The sequence below is a fragment of the Phodopus roborovskii genome, unplaced genomic scaffold (assembly GCF_943737965.1).
Source record: "Phodopus roborovskii unplaced genomic scaffold, PHOROB, whole genome shotgun sequence".
Taxonomy (NCBI): domain Eukaryota; kingdom Metazoa; phylum Chordata; class Mammalia; order Rodentia; family Cricetidae; genus Phodopus; species Phodopus roborovskii.
The window spans coordinates 94,817-122,035 of NW_026125113.1; the positions used below are offsets into that span (position 1 = coordinate 94,817).

Here is a 27,219-nt window from a genome sequence, read left to right on the forward strand (position 1 = left end):
TAATTAATGACAGACAAAAGTAGATCCCCCCTCCCATCAAAGAAGTTCTCATACACACCCCAACCCTATTAAAGGAGTTCCATTTTTACAGCAGACCATCACAGAAAGCCACAATCTGTCAAAATGCAAAGAATCAACCATGGGGTGTCCAGCCCAGCTGATAAATCTATAACGTAAATCCCCCACCAAAGCCTCAGGGAACATTGCAGAAGACTGGGCAGAAAGATTCTAAGAGTCAGAGGACCAAGAAGTCTGCTATGAGGTTGTGCCTTCTAGACAGGGAAGCTATACCAGGAAATCTCAACAACATGGCTACCTAAACCAGACCTGAACGATGACAATACTAGTTGCCGGGGGTTACCTAGATGGGGGAAATCTCATGGGGTCTTATCCTTAAAGGAAGCCTTATAAGCAATTAACAACTGCTGAGAGAAGGAGAATTAGTCTTCCCTAGGGATGAGCCCCTTAACTAGCTCCTCAATGGGAGGGGTAGGAGCAAGGAGAAGGGGAAAATGATATAATTAGATTTTAATTAAGTTTGAAAGGGACTTTCTGTCCTTGATGCTCATTAATAAGTTCCATTTTGTCTTTTCAATATTCATATGCAAATACAGTTGTTTTAAAATAACAAATTGTTTAATGAAAGGAACAAAGGGTACATGAATTAATGAATTCATATTGTATAGTGTATATTGTAGACATTCCTTATTCAGATGGGTGTATTAGTTAATTGGCTTGGTGCCACAAGCTATAATTCAGCTGTCCTAAAACTCAAGTTCAAAGCCTTGCCTGGATTGCAGAGTGAACTCAGTATAGAAAGATGTTAACCTGGTAAAAGGGAGGGAGGGAGGGGAGAGGGAACTGGGATTGATAAATAATAAATTAAATTAAAAAAAATGCTTTGACTCCAAAATTTAAGTCTAAGGACAAGTTACTGGGGAAAAGGATTTCTATTTTTGTTTCCACAGAAAATGAAAAGATGTGGATTCAAGCCAGACTAATGTGGTTTGATCAAGCCAGACCACCTGAAACAGAGTACGAGGTGATCCTACATTCAAAACAGCTGGACAAAGCAGCCCTACAGACTACAGCCAGGATTTCTGCATCTTCTTAGAATCCCCCATGACAGCGCCCCTTACCAGCAGGAAGTAGTTTGGAAAGAACGACGCCCAAATTCCCAAATATTGTCTATAAATGTTTGTTTTCATTTAAATGGACTTTGTTATATAAAATAAATTTTAAAAAATTAAAAAAAAAAGAAAGACGTTAACCTCAAAATGTGTCCCCCAAAAAGGAAAGGAAAAAGAGGGCGAGGCACAAAGTGTGCTTGAGTGAGGACCTAGGTGGAACCATAGTTTTGGAAAACTCATAGAACGATTGATTGTCACACATGAAAGGGAGTGTCCCAGAGAGCAGCATCAGAAATGAAAGAGAAGCGTGGTGAGGGCAAGATCACTGCCTGACTCATGAAAATACTGCAAATCCACAGATGTACCCTACCCATCTCAGCATCCAACAGTAGGCCCTGAAATCAGTTTCTCTTTCATGTCCCTGAATATCGGCTCTTGTCCTCATGGTCCTATCTCCACATACAATGTGCACACAATGGTGCACAAGGCCATGACCACCATTGTGGAGCAGACTGTGTATGATGTAGAGATTCACTTGAAGGGATTCCTAGAAAACACTTGGGAGCCTCCCTGTAGGTCAGAGTGTGTGCACTTTTCCCACAGGTGCAGGTGTTGACTACTTGGACCCCAGCTGGTGGAGCTGTTCGGGAAAGCTAGACAGTTTGAGTCGCTGGGGTTGGAAGAATAAGTTCGCTAGCTTGACTCCACTTCTGCCCACTCTCTGATTCTTGACTGTGGACTCCATGGCCAGATGCCTCACATTCCTGCTGTCATTTGTTGCCCACTATGCTGGGCTGTGGCCCCTTAAACTGAGAGCCAAGGAAGCCCCTTCCTCCCTTAAATGGCTTCTTGTTACATATTTGGTCATGGTAATGACAAGAGTGATGCAGGGGCATCGTGAGGGGCGGGGAGAAGCAGGAATAAATGGTTGCTTGAATATACATGATATAGATCAGAACTACTGCTCCAAGGTCACTAATCCCACTCGTTTTCCCTTTGGACACAGCTGCATACTTTTCCTTGTACTTGGTGGAAGTCATATTTTTTTCCTTCCCCATTAGTTGGATCACAGCATATGGCAATTCAGTCATTAGATTGACCAACCCAGCTCACTCATGGCCCAAATGGAATCCAACAGAGCAATTGCCTAGAGAAACTCAGGTGACATCCTTTGTTCAGTAGAGATAGAATTTCAGACCGTGTCTTTCATATCCAGGGCCAAGGTTATATTCTAAAGTCATCACCCACCTCCAAAACTTTACCAAGAGGTGGAAAATCCCCACCCTGCATTTCCATTTCCCTCTCTCTTACTGAGTGCTATTCAAAAGCAGAGATGGTTTTATCTACTCCAACCCCAGCACCCCTCACACTGTTTCTCTGTGTAGCCCTGGCTACCTGGAACTCACTCCATAGACCAAGATGGCCTCACCTGTCTCTCAGTCTCCCGAGTGCTGAAATTAAAGGTGTGCTCCACCACAGCCTGGCTTACTTTACACTCTGATGTGATAGCAGCTATGGTTGTTTCCACTTCTCACCTTTCACGGAGCATCCAATTTCTCAGTTTGGAGGAAAAGGATGTCTTTTCTTTAATTCAGGATTCAGAGGGCATAACACAAGCTAGGAGATGAATATTATTCGAAGTGATCATTTTGCAACATTCTGCAGCAGTGCAGGCGTTGACACACAAGTCGGGGTACCCGGGGATGGAGTTTCTGCTAGCTCTGGGTTGTGCCGTGCTACTTTAAGTGTGTTACTTCATCTTTGAAGCCTTGTTTCCACCTGAGAAAACTAGGTAACAGCAGAAAGGACCTTGCAAAGTTATCTGGAGAGTTGAATGATTGTTAGATGACGGGTTTGGTTCTGAAAACTTCCTGGTTTAAAGAAGAAAAACAGCAACAAAAATTTTCCCAGATCATGAGAAGCAAAGCGACCTGTGTTCAGTCAAGGGTGGTAAATACTTTTTCCCTGACTCCACTACCTCTGCATGAACTTAAAGGTAAACAGAGCCTGTCCTGGGCCTCACAGTGAAGTCATCAAGGACTTTCCCCTGCCAGCAGCTCCTGAGTTTTCAGTTGCTGGAGAGATCCCTTTATGGTGGAGACTGCTTCACATTCAGACGCCCATTCAGCTTCCCCCATTCTAGACACATCTTCCAACAGTTGCTTGGGCTTGTGTGGTTCTCCAGCAAGCTTCTATATTCGGTAGTAACTTCCATGGCAAATTATGCGACGACTTGTGAAGTACAAGTAGCTATGGGGCTTGCATCCCTTGCCTTGCTATTTGTATCTGAATAATGTAGTAGACACCAAGTCTCAGTGAACTTCAGACATCTTGCTCCACATTGCTTTGTGAGGACTTCTTCAAAGGCTTGCATAGGAGAGATGCAATCTTGACACTTCCTGAAGCAGAAAGCCCGCCCTGTGGCATGGACAGCTTCCTTCCAGCCCGTTACCTCCCAGCCACTGGCAGGCAAGAGCAGGCTGCTTCAGTCCAGTTTCCCCTGGTCTTCAACCAGCACCTTCATTCAGCAGCAAGCAGCAAGGCTCTTTCACTGTTACTTCTGAACATTCTAACTAGCTGGATACATTTCACTTCATTTTTAATACGCACATGACTCAAAATTACCACTTAGAAACAGGAGTAAAAACTCTCCTTTCCTAGTCTGCACCCCAAAATTTGCCTTCCTTTTCCCAATAGGGCAATCATTTATCACTATAATTTATTGTTCATGTGTGCTTGAGTTCTTCACAGATAGTTAGTACAATATTAAAGTCATTTCATGGTTTTGCCCAAATATAACACTTTTACACACATTTTCCTAACTTTATTATTTTTTATTTTTATTTATTTTGCTTTATTATTTTTATAGGGGAAGTGTGTCCTCATTCTCTTCAGCAGCATCATGGTCCCTTAAGCGAACATGACGTGTAAGAACTTCTGCTGATCTGACAAATTGAAAGAGCATTTTCCAATTAACCCAGCAGTGTCCAGCACACAGGAAAACACGCCTGCTTTCTCAGCAGTCTGTGAGTCTGTGTATTTGTCTTAATTAAACCTTTAGGTGTTACCTATTGGGTTAGAATGCCATGTCATTTAATTGTAATCTGAATTACTATAATTATGGATGAGATTAAATCTATTTCATTCCTATGCAAATTGTTCGTGTCTTTTGGCCATATTTCCATTAGTCTTTTGAAACAGAAATATTCAGTATTTGATGCTAGCTTCAACTCTTACTCATTGGGTCTTAACCTTTCTGCTAAACAAGAAATTCATTAGAATGAATGTTGTATGTTATAGAATACTCAGCACATTAAAGGCATAACTCATTGTATCTAACTGCAAAATCCTATGAAAATTTCAACACTCGAAGAACCAATTATAAAATTTCAATGAATTAATTTTAATTCTCAAATAATTTAAAATTGGTAGAAAACGTAACATGGCATGACACAATGAAAATAACTGTGACCAACTCATGCAGTCTTAATTCACAGCTAAAGAAGCAAAACAATGCAGCAATTTTACACCAAAAGGAAACAGTAATGTTCACATATCTTCTCTCACTCAGCCACCAACCTATGCTTTTAAAATGCACCGTTGGCTCTTGCTTCACAGTGTTCAAGGGTCTGTTTCTTGTTTGCTCAGCCATCTGGTGAGCCTGAACACAAAGAACATACACCGGTTGATTTCTACCTGGACAATGATCCAGGCACAGCTGCTGTACCTCTGGTCTTCCAAGTAGTCGTGGATCCTCCGGAAGTATGCTTTAATCTGTATCCTAAGGCTCTGCACACTAGAACCACCACTCTTCTGCTCTGCTTTCAGTCCGGCCAGCGACTCCACGTATTCCAGCTGTTGGTGAAGTGCAGCTAGGACTCTCTCTATATGGTTTTCCTCCCAAATGTCCAGAGAGACATGTGCCTGGAAGAGGCTGAAGATCTGCTGAAGGACCTCATGCAGAACAGCCAGTGCATGTCCTTTGTGGTACTGGTGGCGACTCACAGACTGCCGAGGAAGCAGGAAATTTTTCCTGTGAGCCAGACACTGCTGAACCGATGGGATTGGCAAAGCATTCAGTAGGTACAAGCTTTCTCTCTTCATCCTTGATTGGAAGAGAATAAATGTCGGTTCAAGGGAGAAGACGGTGGAAGAAGCCAACAGCAGCAACACCATTTCAGGGAGCTGTTTGTGAATCATGGTGCAGGACAAAAACACTGATGTCTGTGCTTACCTTGTAAAACTCCAGTTCTAGGAAATGTTTAGCTTTCATGTACCTCAGATTATGAGTGAGGGCATTCTTTCTGTTGCATGTTTTCTTGTGTCGCATTTCCCCAAGTTTATGTCTTAGGTTTTCTGGTTCCCACTTCAAGGTTTTTATAAAACATTTCCTTTACTTTCCCCATTGTCTTGGCTCTTTGAGGAAGTAATGGAAGAGCTAGTTTCACTGTAGACTTTTCTTGAGACAATTACAGTTGTCCAATCTGATCTCCTACTACCCTCATTATTTATTACACACAAGGTTTCACTCAACACAATGCACTTTCTGAATGTTTAGTCAGGCTTAGTAATGTTCTTTTACTGAGAGTAAGCTTTTTTATTTAATGCAGGGTTATTTCATGGAGTATTAGTTATCAAAGCCTTAGCAATACTCAGACAACACTCGGAGGTAAACATTAAAATCTACAGGCTGATAACTTTGAAACTTCAAGTAGAACTGTTAATGTGCACAGGTATTTGGGCAAATTAATCTGAAAATATGTATCAACAATCTTGGACTGTTTTATATCTCATCCAATCCATTTAACATCTAATATTTTAGCTTATAAAATAAAAGTAAAGATTATCAAAATAATGTGGTTATAGTCTCATAATAATGCAGAGTGTAAGTAGCTTACAAGTTCGATATGATGGCTACAGATGTGTTGGTTCCTCTATGAACATATGAAACCAGTAAGCGATAAAATGATTTGTGAGAAGAGTTGGAGGCAGTTGGCTGGTCCATTTTCCCTAGGCTACCTGGGACTATGGTAAACCAACAAGAACATCTTTACAACAGTAATGCCTCTTGAATTACAAGTATCCAGTTCTACATTGCTAAAATCCTCTGGAGTAAGTCTCCAGGCTACCTTCTTACTACCACACAGTTGTAGTAAGTGTAGTTAAGGAAACCAGACTACAGAGGAAGAAAGAGGCTCGAGAACTCCGGACCCCTGTCATGGGGAATGTCCTTCTGTATGTATGTTTCTCCTATTGCTTGATTAATAAAATACAGATTGGCTAATAGCCAGGCAGGAAATGTAGGCAGGGCTACCAGACAAGGAGAATGCTGGGTTGAGAGGAAGGAGAGAGAGGCCACCAGGAGGAGACACCGTGTAGACACCAGGGAGATAGGATGTGTCAGGCGTTCTCAGGTAAGATAAGGCCATGTAGAAATACATAGATTAGTAGTTATGGGTTAATAATTAAGACAGAGCTAGCCAGTAAGAAGCCCTCACCATCGGCCAACAGTTTTATAATTAATATAGTGTCCATATGTTTATTTGGGGCCAAAAGGTGGCAGAACCTGGAGGGACAGAAACTTCCACCAACACCCTGTAATACAGCTTGTGTTTGCTGATGATTATTTCTCTCTGAAGCATCATATACTGTTAAATCTTTAATGTGGAGCTTTGGGGAAAGAATATTACGTGTAATGAGCTTTGATTTACAAGCAAGGCTTTCACATAATTACTTTGTATTAATTTATTTGTTCTAATAAATAAAATTTAACTTTCAGTAGCTTATCATTCATTCTAAATTAACTTGTTTTAACCTATTTTTGTGGCTTGAATGTGACCTGTCTCCTTTATGTTTGGACATTTGCTCCCCAACTGGTGGTACTATTTTGAGGGAATATGGAATCTGAGGCTTGGGATCTGTCTGATGTACACAGGATACCATGAGCAGGCCTTGGGGGTTACAACCTGGCTCCACTTCCAGCCCCTTCTCTATTTTTAAGCTGCCAGGATATGATGGAGCTGTGCTGCAAGCTTTGGGCCACCTTGCCTCCCCTACTGCTTGCCAATGGGGTCCTCTGAACTGTGAGCAAGCATAAGCCCTTTTCTAGCTAAATTGCATCTATTACTATCACCACGAGGAAAGCAACTAACATATCTATATCTATATCTATATCTATATCATCTATATCTATATCTATACCATCTATATCTATATCTATATCATCTATATGTGCAATAAAAACAATGTATGTTGAATGTCACATGATATTTTAATACATGTATCAAATCAGGATAAACAAATCTATCTTCTCATTTACTGTTCTTTATGGCAAAGACATTCTAAACCCTCTTATTCAAGTTTTTAGCAATATCTATTACTGTTTATAGCCACCTGGAATTAGAGTTACAGGCAGTTGTGAGCTGCCGGAAATGTGTGCTGGAAGCTGATCTTGAAGCGTGGGTTCTTAACTGCTGGACCATTTCTTTAGCACCTCCTTCTGTTTGTACAAAGCCAAACCATTTCACTGTGTATGTACATTTTCCTTATTCGCTCATCTGTTGGTAGGGACACTTGCTATTGTAATTTCACACTAAATATGGGAATGAAGATATCCCTTCAACAGACTGATTTTATTTTCCCTAAATCTATACCCTGTGGTGAGATTACTGAATCACATGGCAGTTCTACTTTCAATGTCTTGAGGAATCCCCTACTGTTTTCTATTACCATACTAATTTATATCCCACTAACAGTGCTAAAGAATTCCTTTCACACAAATTTCTTTCAATTTACAATAATGATCTAAAGTTATGTTGACTTTTAAACATTTGGGAATTTTCCAGATAGTTTTGTGCTACTGATTTCTAATTTGAATGTTGTGATTGAAGAATAAAGTTTAAGTTTATTGGTTTTATGTGTCTACCTTGGTGGTGTTCCTGGTGAACTTGAGATAATTCTACTTTTTGTGAGTGGCACTGTTCTATGAATGTCAGATAGATTCCTATGATTGAAAGTGTTGAAAATTTCCACATTTTCCTGATGTCATGTTCTGTCAAGAAAGAAGTCTTAGAGAGAGTGCCTGCGTGTGTGTGTGTGTGTGTGTGTGTGTGAGAGAGAGAGAGAGAGAGAGAGAGGGAGAGAGAGAGAGGAAGAGAGAGAGAGAGAGGAAGAGAAAGAGAGAAAGCCTTCCCCCACAGATATCTTGATATCTACAGCTGTGATTTTTTATTTATTATCTCCCATTTCAATTACATAATGTGTTTAAAACTGCATTATGTTTAACATGTTTTGGGCTATTATGTAATATTGACGAGCTGACTAAATTAAAATGTTTTTCATTCTTTCATTCTTATTCTGTAATCACCTTTTTCCTGGCATTTATTTATGCTTCATTTTGATTAATGTTTGCATAGCTCTTTTTTGTGTGTTTTTCTTGTAAATGCCCCAGTGAGTTTATATTTGAAGTGCTTTGTGTTATGTATCATATTGTGGAATTTATGTTTTATCTGATATGACAGCCTTCTACCTTTCATTTTTGTGTTTGTGTGTGTGTGGTGTGTGCATGTTCAAGTTCTAGTAAAGTTTGTCTTCTCTTTATTTCTTTTATTTTTTCTTAAACAGTGTCTGGCTGTGTAGCCCGGTCAGAACTAGAACTTTACCAAAATCCAAATGGACGATAATACAAGAGAATATTATTGTACTTAAAGCACTCTACATCTAGACAGAAGTAAATATAGGTCAATATTACAAAAATATTCCTTCACATGCAAATACCAACCTAATAAACTCTCTCCCAGAATCACTAACTACTATTACATAGACATAGCGGGGTATGTGCACTTGCTTGGGATGATTGGGAAAATATACTTGATTGTGTAAGAATTTATTGTTTCCCTTTACTACATACAAAAGCTTTGTCTTTTTCTTCAGAAGCTCAAAATTCTCTTACTACAAATCTCTGTATTCTTCATGGTATCAGGAATGATAATGGCTTGGGAGGGCTCCACTGGCATCAGAGGGTGACTAACAGGCTTGTTTAAAGATCTCAGATCATGTATGGGTATGGGGCACCTGATCTACATAGGCAGCATGAGTACTATGGGAAGAAGCTGAGTGCAGGCACATGTACACAATTTCTTGCATAGAGGACATTGATGTTCTGGGCCCTTGAGAATGAACTTAACCAGTTCCCCAGAGTAAGGACTCTGTTGTTAGGAGAATTTGCATAAACTACACCCAGAGAGGAACAGAGAGGATGCAGACAAGGGTGATGTTAAACATTTCTGAGTATGACAAAAATCTTTAACAAAAATATAGACTTAATGACAGTATTTAGCTACTATGAATTTATATCCTTAAGTTAATTATATAAGTATGTATATATTTCACTTTTATATTTCCATGGATTATTTATCATTATCTCTTATCTAAAAAGCATACCAATTTTTATTAAAATTCTAATACCTTCTGTATTTAAAATATATCAAAAATAGTTCTGATTAGTGATAAAGGTATTTAAGTTCAACCAAAAGCTGGAGCCTAGTGTCTGCTCCTTAACAGGCAAGTAAAACAAGGCAAGCATCTATGAAACTGGGTGATACTGTGTAATCAACACATTAACAGACCACATGACTCAATTCCTGAATAATCACTAATCTCTTTGACACATATTAAGATCTTTATTAGTTAGCACATTGTTTCCTGGCCTGGAAAACACTGATTGATATTTACTTGTTTTCTGGCCACCATCCACTATTATCTGCTCTCCCTTTATTAGCTACTGTAACTAACCATATCCTGACTTCTCTGCTCATGCTCAGATCTTGCACTTCCAACCATATTCATATATGTGCCACATCTACTGCCCCTACTCAAAGCTATTTATGCCTCACCTTTACTTGGCCTTAGTAATTATTTAAGCATGGTTATCTGTGCCAACAATATCAATGTATCCCAGGCTATTTTCTGAACACGAACTTGCAAATATTTAACAATATTAACTTACCTATCATAGATTTCAGAATGGGAAAATAATGTTAATAATATCTAATATCTGATTCCTTCTCATTTCTCAAAAATTCAGACACCATGCTTTGAAATATTGTGCTGGATGTGGAGAGGGGCTCACACCATTGGAGCTCAAAAAGGGGGTGGGAGGTAAGTGTCCCTGTGAAGAGATAACCAGTCATGAGCCATCAGGGCCTGAGAAGAACAAGACACATAGGAACAATTCCTTCAGCAGGGTCATAGACCAAGGTCATAGATATCATGAAATCTTTCAAAGTCATGACAAAAAACCAGAAACTGTCTCAGACTAAAGAGAAAAAGGTGAGACAACCAGATACGAACCATTACACTGCACAGGACGCACTGGGACTAGACAGAAAACCTAATCATGAAGATGAGTTCCATATGATCCAATGTCACTACCAAGTCCTGAATTTGGTGATTCATTGCAACTGTATGGTGGGAATGTGCTTATGGCAGCCAATATACAGTAGTGTTGAAACATTACCTCCAGTGCCTCTCACTGAAGTGGTTTTCAGAAGAAGCTTCTTTCTGCTGTGTGTTCAGATTTTGTAATCATTTCAAAACTGAAAACAGTGTATGCATATATTTTAAACCACATAATTGCTACTTGAGATGTGATCACTGAGGCCAAATAGGCTAATAATATCCTTTTTTTCTATACTGCTTTTCATTTCCACCTTTCAGTAGTTAGATCAAGAATGGCAAACACACATTGAAGATTAAGGCCTCCACTCTTGATTAAAAGGGTAACTAATATATAAATATGTTGGTCATAGCATGTGATCGGTGATGTTTGAATCTCACTGGTTTTACTTGCTTACATGTAGTCTTGGGCAACCTAGTAAAAACCCTGTGTTTAGGCTGCATCAATGTTAACACAAGGATAATGGTGGCATCTCATGAAATGATTATGAAGTCTAAGATAACCCTCTTGATATTCTGAGTATAGTGGATGGTAATAGCCCATGAAATAATGCTATTATGTTATTTGTGCTAGACATGACATTATTGATAGTGTATAGCAGTCTTCTCACTGAGTCAAAAATAATTAGTTTCTACATATTCTGCAGCATCCCCCATTAATCAGTCTCAGCTAGAATTAAGATGAAGTCTATTTTATTTCTTTTTCAGTAAAAGTCGTTCAAAAGAAATAAGGACCAGAACCTAGAAAGCTGACAGCCTGTACTGGTCCCCATGAATTTAATTCATGCAACAAACCTTCATTGATTAGGTATTATGTTCTTGGCTCAGTTCCAGGTCTTTTCAGTGAGCCAGCTGTGGGGCTCCCTAAAATGGGATTTAATTTGATTATACTGGACAGAGGGTGGAAACAGTAAAGCATAAGCAAATTATACAGCATATTAACAGCTAAAATATTCCAGAATAGTTGGGAGCGCCTTTTTTTCCCCAAAGTCATGAGCTTCTGGCTATGAAATTCCCACACTCAGAATGAGAAGGAAAAGTAACCTATGAGGAGGACCAGAAGCAATATTACCTGAAGCCCAAGTAGAAGAGCATAAAGCAAAACAGAGGGTCCAACACAGACAGGGAAATCCAGGTTCTAAGAATGGAGGAAACAAGGGCAGAAGTGCTTGAAGACATTTTAGAGTTAATGACATCATATTATTAGTGATGTTGATGAATAGAATTTTCAAGAATGTTAAGGGTCAGAGTCACATTTCAATGTTTACAAAAGGAAATGGAAAGACAGGCTATGTAAATAAATTTTGATCACTACACAGAGGAAAAAAATTAAATGGGAGCAGGACTGGAAACCTTCGTTTTCTTTATTAAAGATTGTTAGGAGTAGGTTTTTCCCTATCGATCCCACCACCATGCCAGCCACAAATAATACACAGAGACGCTGTATTAGATATAGAGCTGTTGGCCAGTTACTTGTTTCTTATTAGCTAGCTCTGTCTTAATTATTATCCCATTTCTATTAATCTAAGTATTTCCACATGGTCTCATCTTACTGGAGAAAGGCGCTGGCGTTCTGCTCTCTCCATCTTCCATCTTGGATCTCTCTGATCTCTCTACTCATTCCTTTCTCTTCCTAGTCTCCCATTCCCACCTATCTTGCTTTCCTATTGGAATTCATTAACCAATACGAGAAACATATTTACAGAATGACATCTCCCATCATCTCCTCTTTTCTGTCTAAAATAAAAAGAAGGGTTTTAACCTTAACATAGCAAAATATATCACACAACAGTTATCAAATAAGAATCACAGTTAACAATATTTAGTCCACAAACATTTAGCAAGATTTAAAGAAAATATTTCATCATTTATCCTATCTTTGTGAGTTTAAGGTCCTATATGTAACTTTAATCCTAAGGAAAACTATAACCATAATTATCTGTCTTTAACTCCGTTAAAGACCAGAGAAGGATAATATATAAACTCTAGAAATGACAGAGACATCTTGCCTGGTCAGTCACTCGAAGTTTTTTTTGTAATGTTCCATCTTCAGCCCATAGGCCATAGTGTGTCTGGCAGACTCTTCAGCAAAGCAGGAAATTTTAAACTGTCCACCTGTATTGGCAGTTTGTCAGTCACTTTTCTCTGTGTCCTGTAGACTGTCTGGCAGACTCTTCCATGAAGCAGGAACCCTGTATCAATGACCATCTTGTATCAGCAGTCACTTTTCTGTGGGTCCTGCATGTCCAGTTTATACATCATAAAGTCAAATAGTCCAAACAAGAACAGTATCTTGTCCAAATAGTTAGTCTTGCCATATTGAAAGCAAACTCCATAACGTGTTTCTTTAATGTCCATCTTCCTTTCTGATGCAGGTGGTGTTGCCAAGGGTAATTGTGTCTCACTGTTAAGAAAAACCCTTAACCATTTAAAATGCCATATTCTGTAGGTCTTTGAAAGGTTTGAAGAATGCTTATTTATCTCAAATACATTTCTACATATCTAGAAAACCTAACTCACCTAGCTATAAGTTTTGACTAGTATAGGTAACTATCTAAAACTTGTACTAAATTATACATTACGTTTTTAAATGAGCTTTATAAACACAATACCTAAACAAGAGGAGAAATATACTTATCACAAAATTGACCTTAAATTTGTATCAATAAATGAAAATCCACTCCAAAACAAAGATAAGTTATTTATTTTTATTTTATGTGCATTGGTGTTTTGCCTGTATATGTGTTTGTGTGAGAATTCTGGATTCCCTGGAACTGGAGTTACAGACAGTTGTGAGTTTGTGGAATTTAACCTGGGTCCTCTGCAAGAGCAGCCAGTGCTCTTAACTGCTAAGTCATCTCTCCAGCCCCCCAATTTTCATTTATTTTTTTTATAGTGACCAATATTCTGTTTGAAGAAAGAAGACAAGATGTTGATGTGGTTATTTACTTTCTGACATGCTTTCAAATAAAAATAATAAAATAATAGCCAAAATTGAGAATATATGACCAATTAGACATTTCTCAAAGAGTTTTATGCCTCTGATCTCTGTCCCTTTTTTTAAATTTCCCTTATAGTCATTAGAATTCTTTGGCTGAATACAGTAAAACAATACAGACTCTACTAACATATCCAAGTTATGTTGGAAGTAGCCCAGATATCAAGGAAAATATTTTGTTCAATAGATGCTCCATTCATGAAAAAATTAAAAGACCCAAGGTTTTCAAAATCAACTTTTAAAAGATATATAAATACTAAACAATATAGGCAAACATGTCCATGACGGTCTTAGCATACATCATCACGAGTAAAACAGGAACCTGGTCAGAGTAAGATAGATCAAGATGGTGTGAGATGCAGCAGAGGAAATTAGAGGTGATAGGAAATCCAGAACAATACTTAAAAAAGGATTTTCAATGCATAGGCAAATATCTCATTGGGAATCGTTAGAAAAGAGTTCTCATGCTTTCAAGCAGCCACTGCATTCGATGTTTAATGGTGATTTTCTTCTTTTTCATAATAGACAATACTTCTTGACTAACCAAAATGACTTAAGTTTTCATTCGTGTCATCCCCACAGCTACCCTGTGAACTGCTACTGTCACCCCATGTACAAATACAGAAACTCAGATGCAAGCATATTAAATCCAAATATCGTGTGCATTACTAACAGAATATGTGTTATTTCTAACCCTTATAATGCTATTGGCAGACAGACTTTATGAAAATGATTGCTTTTTAAATTGAAAGTATAAACACACACTGATTAGAAAAGCTAAATAGCTGTTTCAAAGAGCCAGCTGGTTCTTCTATCTCACTCTGGGCATGAGGAACTGACACGGTCAAAAATTATACTCCCACTCCAAACAACTGGAGACCTAGACAAAATATAGGGCATATCTGTTTTCAGCTATTGGGTAACAGAAACCCTGAGAAGTAGAAGCAGTGAGGATCTCTGCCGGGGAAATTTCTCAACTGTGGTGCCAGGAGGAGAAACCTCCCTCTAAAGAGGGAGACTACCCACTGAGAGGGAGCTACCAGGAGCATTCCTGACACCTTCCTGGATGCCTCCCTGGTTCTCAGATGGATGGTCCTGTGTCAGGGAAGGCTCCCGAAGCCCAGCAAATGTAACCTTCAAAGGAAAAACTTCAATGGAACTTTAAGACAAACATGGTCAGTCTGGAGTTTTCTCAAATTCCCACCAGCCACAGGGGAAGAAATCTTAAGTGATTACATAGCGTATTCTGTAAAGTCGCAAAACAAAATGTTAAATGTGGGACTAAGCCCTAAAGTAAAGACTACCCTAAAGCTGTCCTAAATGGGCTTAAGAGGAGAGGAACACTTTACAGAGCCAGTGACACGCAGCTAATATAGGTGCCTACCAGAACAAGAGCCAACATTTTATTACAACATAAAATTCAGCAAACAAAGCATCTAACTATAGTCTATTAAATGCCTGGCATAGTAAAGACTACTGTAGTCTTTATATATGACCTATAACCAGAAGATTTACTTAACAGACTGTGAACAAGAAAGGATGAACTTAGGAGGCTGCAATGTCAAAATAACTTTTACAAATATACTCCATATGTTCAAGGATGGAGAGGAAATCAGGTATAGGCACAATGAAAGGAAGAATGGAAACTAATCAGAACCAAAGAGAAGGAATGGAGAGATAGCTCAGTGGTTAAGAGTACTTGCTGCTCTTGCAAGGGAGCTGGGTTAGTTTCCCAGTACCCATGTACCAGCTGATAATCATCTGTAACTCTAGTTCCAGGGGATCTGATGCTACTTTTCTGACCTCCAAGTGCATGTGGTACACACACATATATATAGACAAAACACTAATACACATAAAAATAAAATTTAAAAAAATCTCTAACAAAGAACCAAAGAGAAACCCTGAGATTTGGAAAATGGAATGTGTGACCATATTGCTAGATGGGATTAATAGCCAGACACAGCAGAGACAAGGGGACCATAGGTAGAATGAAAAGCTCATGGACTCTAAAGTCTTTCCTTTTCCCCCAGTGCTTCACACTTTAAAGGGTTATTTGAAACTCCACAGGTCCCAATAAGGTATTCCTGCAGCCAGTCAGAGGAGCAAGGAGTGGAGGGGCAGATGTAAACCAATAAAGAGTGGGTTTAGACTCAAAACTCCTTGTGAATGTGCACAAAAACAACAGAAAGGCCTACCTCACACACAGTGTGATAATGGGGAGTGCAGGTAAGAAAGTGCTATTCCTCTATTCAGTAATATGGCCATGTTTTCCAATAGCTGATGGGAGAAAAGCCAGAAATTATCCAATAGAATCCAAGGAACCAAGTGTGTATCACTAACACTAACTAGAAGGCCCAAACAGGCTTAGGGAGAGGTGCAGTGCCTTGTGGAGGAAGAAGTAATCCTAGCTGCCAAGAGGACTTTTGACCTAAGGACAGGGCATGTGGTTTAAAAGCCAGCAGACTGGATGACCCAAGGATGGTATCCATGAATTAATACTACTCCTCTGACATAGAAGGTTGGCAGGCATTCTAGGTGGGAGTCACATAGATTGTGACAATTTACCTAAGGAATCATAGCAAACTTTGCACTGTGATGGACACTTTTTAATGTTCTTTTGAAACATAATGATGCTTCAGAAAGATCTTGGCTTTTACACTGACACAAAATGCAGCCTGAAATGCACTCAGACATTTGGAAAACTCATATATTTTTGTAAAAAGAAGCATTCTCATGATTTTGCAGAATAATCATTTGCAATTGTCTATTATTAGTAACTTAATGCTTATCCCCACCCATTGAAGTCCCTTCCCCCTGTCCCCCTCTCTCCTCCTTTTGTGGGAACTAAACAAAAGCCCCACCAGCCTCTGATGCTTTTTCTTGTGTTACTTTTTCCTTAAAAAATCCTTTTGAGGGATTAAGAGAGACAACCACAGAGAAATTACTAGAACCTCTGAGGACTTTTGTCAAATTTGGGATTCATTAATGTGAGTTTTGAGAAAGAACTCAGTTGTGTTGTGGTAGAACAAAGACATCTCCCCACACAGGCACACACACAGAATATTAAAAAGCTCTGACCTTTGCTCTTTGCCTTCTTAATCTAGGCTACATTTTTCAAGGCTCTGAGCAATTACCAAATGACAGAGTCATCTAAAATCAATACAGCATACCTTGTGTAACCACTAGAAATCAGATTGCAAGACCAAGACCTGACCTGGCCCAGAGATTAATGAGTTTGCTGAGCAACGAAGTCTGTCTACTTGGTCACACCTTTTTTCTTGGCACAATCAGCACCAGGAGGAAGGCTGACTAGTGTGGAGGCTATGACCTAAAATGGTCAACAAAAATGCTGAGATCATGTGTATGTTATCAAAAGACCAGATGGGACACTGTCCAAATGACCCTTCAACCACTATACCAGGAACCTAAGCTCATGTGGACACCAGGTACTGTTGTGAGCTAACAGGATTACTGTCTCATATACACAAGGCACTCTTGCAAGCAAACAAAAAACAAGTAGAACTAAGACAAGGTGTGGCTACTTAAAAACTTACAAAGAAATTAATAATGGAGAGTGCTAATAATCTATAAATGTCTTTGTGGCCACTGAAACTGTGCAGGATGGTTGCAGAGGGAATTGTTGAACAGAGTTATTTAAATTCAAGTTCATTTTTGTACTGGGCTTAATTACATTTATCTTCATGATCAACTTCCTGAGAACATCCTTGCTTGATGCCATCTATCAGTGTCAGATTCATTTTTACTAGCCTAGGAAGCTGAGAAACATAGAAAAGCAAAAGAAAAACCAGAGTGAGAGTGAGTGTGAGAGAGAGAGAGAGAGAGAGAGAGAGAGAGAGAGAGAGAGAGAGTATTCTAAAGATTGCTGTTCAGAATGGCCCATCTTGAAATCCAAGAGATGATGGTATAGAAATGGTAGCACACACCCAATAACAGGCTGTAACTGGGACACAGGTAGAGTGAACTGGGAAACTGTAGTGCCATTGATGAGCATCTTGCATAGTAATAGCTCTCCTCAGTGGGGCAAGAATAAAGGTTCTTAACAAATCTTACACACAGAAACAAATATCCTCTTTGTCACTGTGACTGTGCAGATGATACAGGTAAGCCCCATAATGAAACCATTCATATGCCTTGGTGAATATAAACAAACTGCTTTCTATTCATGGCATCCATCCTGAAGGTCAGAACAAGATTAAGATCGCTCTGAAATAAAGCAACTCCTAGCCAGAGGTGTACTGATAACTTCCAAGACTGTGTGGTTGTAATTGTTCTTTAGTCCTCAGGATTATTTTTTTTCCTCTTTTGGAATCATCAGTGTGTAAATACTGATGCACAAAGAAGAGAATGGATTCATAGGAATAGAAGTTGGGCATGGAGGTCAACACTTGGAAGGCTGAGACAGAAAGATCTTGAATTCAAGGCCATCCTGGAACGGGTATCACACACACACACACACACACACACACACACACACACACACACACACACACACACACACACGAAATAAGTAAAGAGGGAAGTGGATACTATGCAATGGCTGGTATTAAGTACTGAGATAGAAACCATTACAATATTTCATTCTGTGGGTTGTCATGTGGACTCTTCAGATGGTATAATTAATACAATTTATGGTCAGATCCTTTGGACTTTCACATTACCTTTCCACGTGGCACAAGAAAGATGTTCCTGTGCGTGTTGGGGGTGGGGTGCAGGGATAGGCACAGGTGTGTGCATGTGAACATGGGAGTCAAAAGCAGACACTGAGAGCCTTTCTTATCATTTTTTTGTTTTTTGAGAGACTCTACTTGTAGTTCATCAGTTAGCTAGACAGCCTTTCCAGGAATTTTCCTGTCTCTGCTTCCCTAGCACTAGGGAAGCAGAGACAGGTTTCCACTGCCCACATCAGGCTATCTGCATGGGGGCCAGGGATCTAAGCACAGGTATACATGCTTAGGCAGCAAGCACTTTACCCACGGAGTCATCTTTCTGGCCCCAGTGGTTATTTTTTGTTGTTGTCTTTTCTTTCCCTTCCCTTCCTTTTTCTTTTCCTCCCCTCTCTTCTCCCTCACCTTTCCTCCCCTTCTTGTCTTTTGAGACAAAGTCTTATGTAGCCCAGGATGGCCTCCAAGTCACCAGGTAGCTGAGGTAGGTCTTAACTAGCTGACCATTCTGCCTCTAAAACTACAGCCATCTGTTACCACCCTCTTCTCTTCCTTTTAAGGAATACATCGACATGCCTGTTCATGTTTAGAAATCCATACACCAGTGAGAAAAGACACTCGTGTGTAATGTGAGGGAGTTGGGTGCTAGAAAGGGAGGGGCTGAGGTTGTCGATCAGTGGTAAGACACCCACCTGGCATGAATCATGCACTGCATTCCATCCCTAGTACCACTAAAACCAAAGGTGATAGTATAGTTTGTAATTTGTTGAAGTATAGGACAATCGGTTTTTAAAAGAAAGGCTGCATAACTATCCTGGGTATCTAAAACTTTTACATCAGACTTTAGATGATTTCTCACTTTGTCAGATAGTATATCATTGAGACATTGGTTCTATAAGTTGAAGACAGGTGCTTTTCTACTACCATTAAATAAGGAGCTTTACCTAAATCATGCACTAATAAACTAATGGAAAGACCTTTCTAAGTTGCTAAGCATTTCCCAACATAAAATTGTCTCAAACCACTGATGCGAACAATGGCTTGTGAATCTTGGCTTATTGAGGCAATATCTGATTTGTGTATAACATGCAGTTAAGGTTGTCACAGCAATAATTCATGATGTTCAGTTTACAGTACCATGACTACTAGATGTATTACTTTCCCTTAAAGAAATCAGAAAACCATAGACTAGGAAATTAATTTATTGGCAGGTTTTCAATGTAGAGCTCTGAAAAAAAAAGAAATCAAGGCAACCAGGCTTGTTTTTTCACTTGGGACTTAAGAGCACTGGGTGTAATTCATGGAGTAGAAGAGCATTGTACTTAGGCAGGGTGGCTATCTTTGGCAATCTTTTCTTTCTTTTACATTTATTTATATTATTATTATTATACTTCCTATTGAAAGGCAGATGCATAGTACGTGAGGTTGTTTAGAGTATGTGTGGAAGTGTGTGTGTCATTACACAAATGTGGAAGTCAGAGGACAACTGGTTTACTCCATCTATCTTCATGTAGGTTCCAAGATCAAATTCAGGTTGCCAGGCTGCTTAGCTGAGCCATCTCACTGCTCAAGTATGAAGCCCTAGCTTTAGTGTGTGATACACAATTACTTTGAGACTTTTCTGGAAGACAGCATTGTCATTAATTCTTCTTTGTGTTCCTCCCAAAAGTAGTGTGCTTTTTCCTTAGTTTATTACATTAAAACCTTGTTAGTGAGAGTTTGTTTGTTTTAAGGCCATAAACCTTTGTTTCACTTAACAAAAATCCCGACAGTCGTTTCCACCACTGTGTGTTGGGAGCAGAGACAAGACAGCAGTGATGTGATCCCTTAGAAACCAGTGTAAGATTACAGTACATTGGTTTTCTGTGTTATCACTCCTCTCAGACTTGCTAAGAGAATGGCAAGTCATTAACTTTTAGATTCTCTTATAATATTATCATGTCCTAAGAGGAACTAGGAATAAAACCCACATACCAGAACACACTATTGAGGGACTGCAAAAATATAAAATAAAATAAAAATAGCTACAGGCCAGAGCAATGCCAAAGATATGCTGCTGCTCACCAATGCATTCTAAAATTCAGTCAAACTGATGTTCAAAAAGTAAAGACAGCCAAAGCAAGGAAAGGCTTAGGTCTGATTCTAAGTACAGTCACTGTGTGCATGTGATTTAATGAGATGTTTGGTGTTTCGCAACTAGGAATTAGATAGAGAGTTTTAAATCTTAGAAATTCCAGAGTGTGTGATCCATTGACTACAAAACCCTTCCTTCTTTATAGGCTCTTTAACTTGTTCACTCAGTAAATCAATTACAGAACAAAACCCCACCTGGAGCTTGAGTCAAAAGAACAAAATATACTGATCTGGTATGATATGAACAAATGCAAGGTTACATTCTCTTCTAACACAACTTATCAACAGTAATCAGATGATCCTTAAACTATATGGACATAACCAAAATAACTTATATAAGAAAGTACTCTTGGAGACCCTGGCCAAGGAACTATCTATACCAAAATTGATTTTTCCTCAATGAAATCTTCCCTGGCCTTCCCAAATAAAATTTACTTTTTCTAAAAGTATTTTGTATATAATTCAATCCTATAAACCACACATATCTATAAAACAGCATAGGAATTGGCCAAGGAAGTGGCTGCAGTAATTTGTATCCATGGGTGTTCATATTGGAAGTACTGTGTTTTTTCTTTTTTTATTTGTTTTGTTTTGTTTGTTTTTGTTTTTGTTTGAGACAAGGTCTTACTATGTGGCCCTGGCTGGCCTGAAACTTGCTAAGTAGACCAGGATGACCTCAAACTCATAGAGATTTGCCTGCTTCTTTCTCCCAAATACCGCAATTAAAGGAGTGTATTACCATGTCCAACCTTGGAAGTATTTTATACATGAGCCAGAATGTCTGGCTATCAGATACTGACTAAATATATTATACTGCATGTCTTTATTCTGGATATTGTAAAGATTCAGAACACACCACCACCACCATTTTAAAGTACTTTCAAAAAAGCTCCCCCTTTCTTATAAAACAAGCAAAATAAACAGCTGTTCATCTATGGCAGCTGCATAATGCTGTTTTATAGATATGTGTGGTTTATAGGATTGAACTATATACAAAATACTTTTAGAAAAAGTAGATTTTATTTGGGAAGGCCAGGGAAGATTTCATTGAGGAAAAATCAATTTTGGTATAGATAGTTTCACATCAAAAAGGAACATGGAAAGATAATACACAAAGAAAGGAAAGTATGAGTGAATATGAGATCTTTAGAACAGTTGGTAAGCTGCAGGTATCTGGAAGATGAAAGGGCAACACAGTGTGATGGCTAATCTTCGTTGTCAGTTTGACAATGAAGTGAGCAACCCCAGAGTGTCTATGAGAGAGTTTCCAGAGAGAATTAACTGAAGAAAGACCCTCCTCAACCTGGGCAGCACCACTCTGGGCTCTGGTGCAGGACTCAATAACAAGGAGAAAGCAAAGAAGTCCTGGCATTCCCTTCTCTCTCTCTCTCTCTCTCTCTCTCTCTCTCTCTCTCTCTCTCTCTCTCTCTCCCTCCCTATCCCTCCCTCTCCCTCCCTCCTATTCCCTCCTCTCTCCCCCTCCCTCTCCCTCTATCCCTCACTCTCTCTCCCTCCCATTCCCCCTCCTTCCCTCCCTCCCTCTCTCCATCCCTCCCCTCCCTCCCCCTCCCTCCCACTCCCTCCCTCTCTTTCTCTCTCTCTCTCTCTCCTCTCTGCTTCCTGACTAAACATACATTGTGATGAACTGCCCCTACTCTTACAGCCATGCCTTTCCTGCCATGATGGGAATCACCCAAACTGTATGCTAAAATAAAGAATTCCTTCCTGAAGTTGCCTCTTGTCAAACATCTGATCACAGCAACGAAGAAATTGACAGATACAGAGAATTGGTTCCGAGAAGCAGGGTGGTTGCTATGGAAGGCCTGACTGTGGTTTGTATGTCTCTGGGACTGATTTACAGGGCTAAGTTGAAGAATATGGAGCTGTAGCCTGGTAAATAGTAGTCCTAGTAAATAGATTTCACTGGGGCATTCTTGTGAGGTTTTGGAAGAGCAGGATGCTCAGAGAAATGCAAACAGTGGAGGGACAGCTCATGAAGTGGAGAGAGCAAGGAATCACGAGAGAACTGGGATAGAGGCCATTTGCATTATGTTCCCCCACGGAGTTTGGTTTTATTCTGTCTGTATCCCAAGAACTTGAGTTGGGGCTGAATTCAAAAGCAATGGACTAATTTGTTTTGCTTAGAATTTTCAAGAGAGGAAAACATGCAGGCTATATCCTGGTTACTGATACTTTTTCTATTTTATACTTTCTTCTTCACTGCCTGTTGGAAACAGGAGCAAACACCCATACATAAACACTGAGTCGAACTAGAACCCAGATGCAGATGGAGAGGACAAGACCAGGCGGCAGAAACACATAGAGACAGCTTACCTGAACAAGGAGGAGCTAATGGGCCACCAGACTGATAGCTGGGAAGCTAGCATGGGACTGACTCAGGCCCCCCTGAATATGGGTCTCAGCCAGAAGGTCTGAGCAGTCTAAGAGACCTCAGACAGTGGAGCCAGGATGTATCCCTGGTACACAAAAGGACTTTGTGAACATATCCCCCATGGAAGGATAACTGCCTTAATCTAGAGACAGGAGAGAAGCCCTAGTCCCTACTTCGAATGACCTGTCAGATCTACATGACCCCAACTGGATGGCATTCCCCTACATATGGAATTGGGGTGGGGGGATGGAAGGGGAGGGTGGTTAGGTTGCATGTGAGAGGGCAGAGAGAGTAAGAAGGAGGGAGGGAGAGGGAACTGGGATCGACATGTAAAATAATAAATTAAATAAAAAGAAAAAATGCTTTGACTCCAAAATTTAAGTTCAAGGACAAGTTACTGGGGAAAAAGGATTTCTATTTTTGTTTCCACAGAAAATGAAAAGATGTGGATTCAAGCCAGACCGCCTGAAACAAAGTACGAGGTGATCCTACATGCAAAACAGCTGGACAAAGCAGCCTTACAGAATACAGCCAGGATTTCTGCATCTTCTTAGAATCCCCCATGACAACGCCCCTTACCAGCAGGAAGTAGTTTGAAAATAACGATGCCCAAATTCCCAAATATTGTCTATAAATGTTTGTTTTCATTTAAATGGACTTGGTTATATAAAATAAATGAAATAAAAAACCAAACCAAAACAAAACAAAAAAAGTTTTAAATACAATATCTCCATTATTTCTTTGCGAAGTTCGCGCAATGTATTTTTATCATGTTCACCCCTATTCCTTCCCTTAACTACAGATCCATCCTTACCCATACCAACCAACCGTGTGTCCCCTTTTTCATTTTAAAATCCATGGAGTCCAATCCATCAGTGCTCATATCCGGGTCTATAGTGAAAGAGAATGAGTGGCAGAAAGACAAGAAAAATAAGCAGTTTAAGCTTATTCTCTTTCATGTGTGGGCCCTAGCTTCACAGTTTAATCTGTATATTTATCCTGGGATGATTGTAGAAGTCAGGAATCAAGAAAGTGCCATAAGAGGAAGAGGAAGAGGAAGGGAAAGGGGAGGTTAAGGCCTTAAGTGGTTGGGGAGATAGTAGAATGTGTGTAATATGAAATATTAGCAAGAGAGAAGAGTGGGAGTAAAAAAGTTTAAGCAGGGATAGCATAGGAGGCAAGAGAGAGGGGGAAATATATTATGAAAATTCAATACTATGTAAGCTAACTAGAATTATAATTTAAAAATAAAAGGAATTCAAACAGAGCTATCTTGCATGGGTGAATGATGCTGCTCCGAAAAGATATGGCTGATCAAATGAAAACCTCAGTGCCAGGCACAGGATACCTCCCAATGAGTGATTGGTCACAAGGGCCCCAGAAGCCCCCCCCCCTCAAACAACGAAGACTATTGCCACTGCTCTTGGTTGCTCATCAGGCCCAGAATGTAAGACTCTACTATTGAAAGTGAACTTGCTATCCTCTTGTTCTTCACTTTGGGAATGGGAATGCATATTCAGTGTCACTGTATATTGAGAATAAATAAATAACTTGTTAACAGATTGATGTGATCTTCACAGGTCTGGGAATTTTGAACGCTGTGATAACTTCTAAGGTTGAGAAATTTCAGAGACAGACTAAGTGAATTTCGCATTATGAGATAAAAATGAGTCTTTGAGACTTTGGGGGCAAGGGACAGAATGGTATGGCTTAAAGTGTTTTGTTTGACAAGGGGTGGGGTTGTGGTGGTGTCTTAGTTTGCTTTCTATCTTTGTATTATGATCAAAAGCAATTTGGGGAAGAAAGTGTTTATTTCAGCTTACAGATTAAAGACCATCTTAAAGGGAAGTCATGGGAGGAACTCAAGCAGGAACCTGGAGGCAGGAACTGAAGCAGTTACAATGCTTATTGGCTTTTTCTTCACGGCTTGCTCTTCATGGCTTGCTCAGTTTGCTGTTTAATAAAGCCCAGGACTGCCACTGTCCTTGTGTGCTGAGCCTGCTTACGTCAATCATTAATCAAGGAAATGCCTCACAGACTTGCCAACTGTCTAATCTGTTGGATGCATATTCTCAATTGAAATTTACTCTTCCCAGATGATCCTAGGTTGTGTCAAGTTGACAAAAAACTAATCTCAAGATGGTTAATCTTCACAGTTGACTTGACTAGATTTATAATCACCATGGAAATGCTCCTGCAGTGTTGCTACGAAGATTTTCCTAGAAAGGATTAACTGAGGTAGGAAGACCCACCACCATCTCCTGGGCTGGGGTCCTGCATTTTTCTCTCTCTCTCTTTCCTAGCTGCAGATGCCACACAATCAGACCTCATACTCAAGTATCCATGTTTCCCCCAATATTATGGACAGCATCTTCTTAAACTGCAAGCTAAAATAAGCTTCCTTTCTTAAGTTGCTTGTCAGAAGTTTGGGTACAGCCATGAAAAATGTCAAAGTAACCAACACATTAGTTTATTCAAGCCTGTGGAGGACTTTTACCAAGCTAAATAAGCAATGTATTAATACTATCAAATTCATGTTTTGGGAGGACACTTTTAGCAGGGGTGTGAAGTAGATTTGGGTTGTGTGGAAGGTGGAACAGAAGTTGGAAGATTTTATAGTGTGTAATTTGAAGCTGGGTATAGATGTAGGCAATGTCAGTAGGAATGGGAATCATCATTGAGTATACATGAGAGAGACTGTTGATATGGTACTTATAGGGTATGGAACCTAGTACATGGACATAGGCAGTTGAGGACAGGTAAGAAAAAAGCAAGACTACATTTGGTTCCCAAGGTCTATTAGTGGAGAAGCCTTTCAACAAGGTCAAAGAGGATGTCATTCATGTGGAGTGAGTTTCTGGTTTTCTACAAGTTGAGCTGGTGGAGATGTCTGTGCAGTGACATAAAAGGCAATTAGAAATGCAAAATAGGAAGAAAACAAGTCTTTGTCACAAAAAATGTGTTTAGTATGCAATAATGGAAAGCCATGATGCAAAGATGGGAGATGGAGAAAGAATAAGAAACCAAGATGCAGAAAAAGGACAGGAATAATTTAAAAGAAGGCTGAAGAGGAAGGGGAGGCCAGGGGGGACAGATACTGTAGTTAGATGTGGTATAGATGAAACACGTTGTTCTAGATGTCAAAAAAAAAAATGTTGGACAATGCCAGAATGACTGCTGGACTCAGGACTATTGGGTCATTAGCTGCTAGGAAAGTGAAGTTTCATCTACTTGGGGGAAAGGAATATACATCGCAACAGATCATGAAGAAGCTGAACCAGTATTTGTTCGTTTTGTTAGAATTTAGCAAACTAAGAGAATGGCCAGAAGCAGAGTGGAGTTCCAGCTTCAAGAAGAGTTTAAAATCTAGGATATGTGAGAGGGAAGAAGCAAATAAGCCTATAGAGAGAATCTGAGTCTTTAAGAAAAAAACCTCACAGGGCATGGTGGCATAGCCCTTTAATCCAAAAACTTGGGAGGCAGAGGTGGGCAGACCTGTGATTTTGAGGCCAGCCTTATCTACATTGCAAATTCCAGGCCAACTAGGGCTACACAGTGAGACCTTATCTCAAAAATCAAAGCAAAACAATAATACATTATAATCCTCTTCATTTTCATAGACAATGACTTTAGATCCTATTCATAAAAGCTGTGCTCTTTAATAAGGATTAGGAGACCTGTGTGGTCCCTACTTATGTATCTTAAACAATCTGTTCCTTCCCTCATTACCCTGAACTTTCCAAACACTTACGGTTCTTGATGTATTGATCTCACACATGCCCTCTGCCTTATAATGAACCTCGCTGCCCATCTCTAACTTTAACATTCACAGACAAAAATACCTCTTCCTTGGATTGTATTTCCCATGTTGTCCCCATACATCATGCCATTCAAACTCCTCACATAGCTTGTTTTTCAGTTTCCTTACAATGAAAGCAGTGAGAAGGTGCTGTGTACCTGTTATATGAGAACAGATCAGTGAGCTTTGGCTGAATGGCAGAAAGACTCTAATAACAGAGGAAGTTGGGAAAAGGTTTTCTTTCTGTACATGTTCATGTGGGTGCAGGTGTGCATGGATGCAATTAGTTAACACCAGGAGTCTTCCTCAGCCTCTCATTCTCCACCTTATTTTGTGAGACAGGGTCTCACTCAACATGGAAGTCTTATATTAGTAAGCCAGCAATCCCTGGTGACCCTCCTGTTTCTGTTTCTCCAATACCGGGATTCAAGACCAGTGCTGTTGTGCCTGGCTTTTGTGTATGTGCACCTGTGTGTTGGGGGTGGGAGCAGTGAACTCAGATCCTCAAGCTTGAATAGTAAGCGTTCTACCAACTGAGAAATATATCTCCCCAGCCCAGAGTGAGACTTTTGCACACTTCCCCGAATACTGCTAGAACTTTCACATTCATTTTAAGTACTGAGGCA

General features: G+C 39.6%; 1 protein-coding gene across 1 annotated transcript; it reads right to left on the reverse strand.

Annotated features, from left to right (window-relative positions):
• Positions 1 to 4,567: 4,567 nt before the first annotated feature.
• Positions 4,568 to 5,533, reverse strand: LOC127226021 (interferon epsilon). Its single transcript, XM_051189800.1, has one exon. The coding sequence runs from the start codon at positions 5,328 to 5,330 to the stop codon at positions 4,752 to 4,754; it is 579 nt and encodes a 192-aa protein (XP_051045757.1). The 5' UTR covers positions 5,331 to 5,533; the 3' UTR covers positions 4,568 to 4,751.
• Positions 5,534 to 27,219: the final 21,686 nt, after the last annotated feature.